The 6,258-nt window shown below is 36.5% G+C and overlaps 2 protein-coding genes across 2 annotated transcripts in view; one reads left to right on the plus strand and one right to left on the minus strand.

Moving 5' to 3' along the window:
- LOC109237795 (probable carbohydrate esterase At4g34215) overlaps positions 1-438 on the minus strand; it is a 5,025-nt gene extending 4,587 nt beyond the window's left edge. The window contains exon 1 of the mRNA XM_019404176.1: positions 275-438. Coding sequence (XP_019259721.1) covers positions 275-438 — 164 coding nt within the window. The remainder of the gene's footprint in view (positions 1-274) is intronic.
- LOC109237811 (uncharacterized mitochondrial protein AtMg00810-like) lies at positions 2,209-3,255 on the plus strand. Its single transcript, XM_019404195.1, has one exon. It carries the CDS (start codon positions 2,209-2,211, stop codon positions 3,253-3,255), a length of 1,047 nt encoding a protein of 348 aa, XP_019259740.1.

Genomic DNA, 6,258 nt, shown 5'->3' on the forward strand with positions numbered 1-6,258 from the left:
ACTTTCATGTGAATGTTTCAAGAACAAGGCTGACTCATGGATTATAGATTCAGGGGCATCAAACAATATGACCTTCAACAGATCCTTATTAACCAATATAACTAACTTACCTTATCCCCTGCTAGTCATACTTCCAAATGGCTATAAAGTAAAGGTGACAGAAATAGGTAGTGTAATTCTCAACTCTAAGATCACTCTAGATAAGGTGATGTATGTTCCCACTTTCAGATACAATCTAATCTCTGTTCACTCTTTAGCATCTCATCTAAGTTGCCTTGTTGCCTTTTTCAAACTTTGTTGTGTATTGCAGGCCCCTTCAATGAAGAGGCCTCTAGTAATTGGTAAAGTGAGGTATGGGCTGTACATCCTATGCCCAAGCTGCTTGAAGAAAAACAATGCAAGCCTTGCAGAAAATGACAACTCTAAACTTCCTGTCATTTCTACTTGTTGCACTTGTGACACACACTGTCCCTCTCATTCTATTGTAGATATACCAGTTCATAACAATAAGTGTGTCCCCTTTTCCAATTGTAAATAATTCATGCGCAAGTGCTAATAAACATGCTCCTTTTGAAGGTCTGTCTTCTGAATTGCCTAGCTTTTTCTCACTCTTGGTCTGAAAATAATGTGAATGTGCTGTGGCATAATAGACTTGGACATGTCCCCTTTGTGAAAATGAAAAAGGATTGCCTCTATACCTGCTAATTTCTCCTCCAAACAACCCTTCAGTTGCACCATTTGTCCAATCGCTAGACAAGAAAGACTACCCTTTCCTCAGAAAACCAGTACATCTAACAGAATCTTTAAGCTTTTGCATGTTGACTTGTGGGGTCCATATCATGTTCCTACACATGATAAACACAAGTACTTTATCACCATAGTGGATGATTATAGCAGGTCTACATGGACACATCTCTTATCCAGTAAAAGTAATGCCATTGATGTTCTTAAAAACTTCATGATTTTGGTGGAAAACTAGTTTGGTGTTAACATTAAGTCCATAAGGTCAGATAATGGACTGGAGTTTACCAGTAGAGAAACAACCATGTTATTCCAATCCAAAGGGATCATTCATCAAAGAACTTGCCCATACACACCACAACAGAATGGTGTGGTGGAAAGAAAACATAAATACCTCCTTGAAACAGCTGGAGCCCTTCTTTTTCAATCCAAGCTGCCTCTGAGATATTGGGGTGAATGTGTCCTTTGTGCTACATATATAATAAACAGATTGCCATCCAATTCTATCAACAATAAAACACCATATGAGTTACTGTATAAAAAGAGACCAAAGTACTCCCATCTCAAGAGCTTTGGTTGCTTATGCTATCCCACTGTGCCAATACCACATAGGGACAAGTTCAATCCCAGGACTACACCTCATGTTTTTGTTGGATATCCTTTCAACACAAAGGGGTACAAAGTTCTAAACCTAGCTACTAGAAAAATTCACATTTCCAGAGATGTGGTGTTTAATGAGTCTATTTTTCCTTTTAACTGTAGTATGAGCAAGTCTTCTAAGTCACCTGTCTTTTATCCAATTCCTTTAATTGATTCTCTTAATGAACAACCTCCTGAACACACAGATACCGTACAGACCCCTGAAGTCTTGAGTGATCAAAGAAATGTAGATAGTACACCTGTTTCCATGTCACCTATACATACAGCCAGTCGTTTATCTCCTGGAACCTTTAGTCCTTCACCACATAATACACCATCAGAACACAACATTGAACAAACCAATGAAGAACAAATCCATCCAACTAGACAGTCACACAGAGCTCACAAACTCCCCACATATTTACAAGATTATGTCCATTCCCTACCTCAGCTCAAGAATAATTCCACTTCCCTAAATGCTTTGTTTTCTGTAAACCATCACATTGCCTCTGATCTACTAACTCCTGATAGTCAGGCTCTTGTGAGAAATGTTTGTCATGACAGGGAACCATCATCATATGAGGAGGCAGCTATTGAGCCTGTATGGCAAGCTGCTATGACACAAGAATTTGATGCATTACATTCCAACCATACCTGGGATTTAGTGATGCTGCCACCTGGGGAGCAAGCAATTGGCTCTAGATGGGTATACAAGGTGAAACACAAAGCAGATAGTTGCACTGAGAGATTCAAAGCTAGATTGGTGTTAAAGGGTACACTCAACAGGCAGGAATAGATTATACAGAAACTTTCTCACCAGTTGTAAAAATGACAACAATCAGGGCTTTAATAGCTACAACAGTCAAGAAGGGATGGATCATTTCACAGCTGGATGTAAATAATGCCTTCTTGCATGGAGACCTCAATGAGGAGGTATATATGCAGGTGCCACCTGGGCTAGTAATAGAGAAGCCAGGCCTAGTCTGCAAACTGAATAAGTCTCTTTATGGTTTAAAGCAGGCAAGTAGACAATGGTATGCAAAGTTGACTGAGGCACTTTACTCAAGAGGATACACACACTCCATGTATGACTATTCAATTTTCTATAAGAGGAATGGAAGTGCTTCAGTGTATATTGTTGTATATGTGGATGATGTGTTATTAACTGGGACTGATCAACAAGAGATTGTTAAGCTCAAGAGTTTCCTGCATGAGCAGTTCAAGATTAAGGATCTGGGACAGCTTCACTATTTCCTGGGACTAGAGATTATGTATAAGGAAGATGGGATCATTATATCACAGAGGAAGTTTGTATTAGACCTACTAAAGGAGTATGATTGCCTGGAACACAAGGCCTGCTCTTCACCTTTGGATCCAAATGTAAAGCTAAAGGCGAAGGAGGGAACAATACTGCAGGATCCTACTTACTATAGGAAGCTAGTAGGGAAACTAAATTTCTTGACCAATACCAGGCTGGACATAGCATATGGTGTTCAACACTTAAGTCAATTTATGCAGGAGCCCAGGGAGCCCCATCTGAAGGCAGCATTTCATTTGTTAAAGTACCTAAAGAATGATCCTACCCTGGGAATTTTCATGTTAAAGGATGGAGACCACACAGTCAGAGCTTATTGTGATTCTGATTGGGCAGCTTGTCCAGACTCTAGGAGGTCCATCAGTGGTTATTTGGTTTTGCTGGGCAACAGCCCCATCAGCTGGAAGTCTAAGAAGCAAGAGACTATCTCACTATCTTCTGCAGAGGCAGTGTATCGAGTCTTGAGAAAAGTTGTAGGAGAGTTAGTATGGTTACGCAGGTTATTCGAAGAACTGACTGTTCCTTTCTCTTTACCCATTTCAGTCTACTGCGATAGCTAGTATGCATTACACATTGCCAGGAATCCAGTATTTTACGAGAGAACCAAACATATAGAAGTCGATTGTCAATTTGTGTGTGATCAACTACAAGCAGGCCTGATCTCTCTTCATTATATCAGAACTGATGACCAACTCGCAGATGTTCTAACTAAGGCCTTGACAGGGATTAAACACAGTGCTACATTGGGCAAGTTGTCAGTGTTTGCTACACCTCCAACTAGAGGGGGGGTGTTAAGAACTCTAATTATTTTACTTAGTTAGTTAGTTAGTTATGAGAGTTGTACCAATCAACTTGGTTGTTAGTGGTTCAACTTGGTAGTTAGTGTTATAATCTTAGCTTAGCATAGACAATTGCAATTGTATATAGTGGTGGTTCCACTTATTTTCTTTTCAGTCAATTCATTCCTAATGTTCTAGATTCTTCTCTCAATATGCTCTCTCTCTCCTCTTCTCCTTGAGTGCCTGTGACGCGAAGGTTGCAGCCTTATCACCATTAAAGCTCAGCTTCAAGCTACAGTAGAGCTTCAATTACTGTTCGATTGGCTAATTCTAATTACAGCAAATGAGAAGTCCTAGAAACAACAGATTACTTGCAGTCTTGCACGAGCAAATTGGAACTAGATAAAGTAAACAAATGCAGTCTACTGCTTTAACAGTTGCAATTATACCATTACAAATAGAGAAGCATTATCCACCACGCAATCTAATGAATCACAAATATGCTCTACAGCAAAAAGGGAAAATTTATCCACAAACAAACGCCATAACGATAAAATCATGAATATCTGCAGTATTTCAATTAAAATCTCAGTTCTCGATCCAATGATACTTCTAGAATTTTACACTAACAAGCAAATACACTTCAATGAAAACGTTATTTCAACACATCGAAAATCAAAATACACAGATTACCGAACAGAGCCACAAAATGAATTGATACAACAGGACTAGATCAGTTCAAGGCCAGCAACAGAAGCATGGTCCAAATTGAGAGTAAAACCATTACTTGAATCAGTAACTCCGTAACGCTGCAGAATTTGAGTTTCTTATTCTTCAATTTCTCCTTCAAAATCCTCATCTTCAATTCCTCCATCTCTTTTAAATTCTCCTCATTCTGAAATTATCAAAAATTATAAACTTAAAAAAAATTGCTATCTACGAAATCAAACGCATGGAAACGGAAGAAAGGGAAACAAAATGAAGACCTTGTTTTGGTCAATGATAGCAGAATTTAGAGTAGTGTTCTTCAGCGATGAGACTAGAATTGCAGCTTTGGCACATTGAATCGCGACTTTCGACTTGAGAGCTTCAGCTATTTCTCTTTCACTGGTGATGTCCTCCATTTTCTCTTTGTTTTCCCGCGCTCTACTGCTTTTCCGATGGGTATGATTTCAAATGGAAGAGACGGCAAAAGGGTTCTACACTTCTAGTTCGCGTGAACTTCACTACACTATTTAAAAGTATTTCTCCCTCGCAACAAAGTATATATTTGTGAAAATTGTAATTGCATTTTATTATGTCTCTAAATATGAATTTAAGTTATGTGTCACAGCTTGAATTTTGAAAGTTATTTTTTTTTATGGTAAATTCTGATATGAAGTTTTTATTTATACATTTAAAAATGATATAAAAGGTATTATTATAAGTCACAAAAATTAATTATTTTAAAATATTTAAAAGGCATATGAACATTGCCTTTAAAAAGTTAACACATATAAACATTGTTATTAAAGGGGAAAAAAAATTGACACTCAATTGGCAAACTATGGTTTGTAATGTTATATTTAGATAAAATAATAAACTTATAACACATCCTCAAAAAACATAGCCAGACAAAGCAAGTTCGTGGCAAATAACGTTTTTATCAGTAGCTCTGACGGAATGATTTTAGTCCTTAATTAGCTTTATTTTTTACAATTCAATTCATTAAACCGGTTTCGAATAACAATATCCCTATATAACAATACTTCACTATAAAAGCTAAGCTTTTCCGGAATCAATTTTCATGTTATGTTATAATATTGTTCTCTATAACAACACTTTGCTATAAAATCCAAAAATGTTCAAAACAAACGAGGTTATTAATTTATTATAGAGAGGTTTGACTGTACTGCAAAAGAAATAAAATGGCTAAGTTGTGCTCTAAATATTTTTTTTTTTTTAATAATTAGTTTTTTTCCCCTGCCAATTGACCGCGTGAGGAAGAAAGACTGGAGAAAACCGAGGTAGTATAAAGAGAAGGAGAAACATACAAATAGTCAATTTGGTCTAATATTGATAGTATTTGGCGGATGGAACTCCTCTCCATTTCCCGTCTCTCCATTTTCCCCAAGTTCTTAATTAGATAAGAGACATTTGTCCTATTTTAAAATCAATGGCTTAGATCTCTAATTTAGTAATTGAAAGTCTAACCACGGTTAGAATAAAAAATATCTTCATAACAAATTTATGAGCCTTTCCATAATTACTCATATTTTCTTATTTCTAAACTCTCATCTCGTCCCTCCATCTTGATTTTCCTCTTTTGTACATTTATGATTATTAATTGCAATGGAGTAATTTTCTTTTCTGCACTTAGTAATCAAACATATTCAAATTATTATCCCCGCTCCTAGCTTTATTTTTTATTTTTCTTAAAAAGTGCCATCTATGTTGGTACTGGCTTATAGATTTTTGATACTAAATAGTAAATGATTGACATCATATTGTATTTTTTCCTCTATTTTTCATGGATATTGATCAATATTGACGGTTAATAAGTGATGTTGATAACGCAAAAAAAAAAAAATGGAACCGGTACAAATTATGGAATTTGAAAATAACTTTTTTGTATTTGGTTCTTACCAACGCCAAACCCCCCTCCCCCCCTCATATTTTAAGTATTGAATCAATTATATTAATCGAAATTTTAGAAAATTCGATCCCGTGCATTATTAATAACTAAACTTTTCCTAAGACGTGAAATATATCGCCAAAAGAGGGGATAGAGCGGACCATATAGTC

This window comes from Nicotiana attenuata, chromosome 1 (genome assembly GCF_001879085.1).
Source record: "Nicotiana attenuata strain UT chromosome 1, NIATTr2, whole genome shotgun sequence".
NCBI lineage: Eukaryota > Viridiplantae > Streptophyta > Magnoliopsida > Solanales > Solanaceae > Nicotiana > Nicotiana attenuata.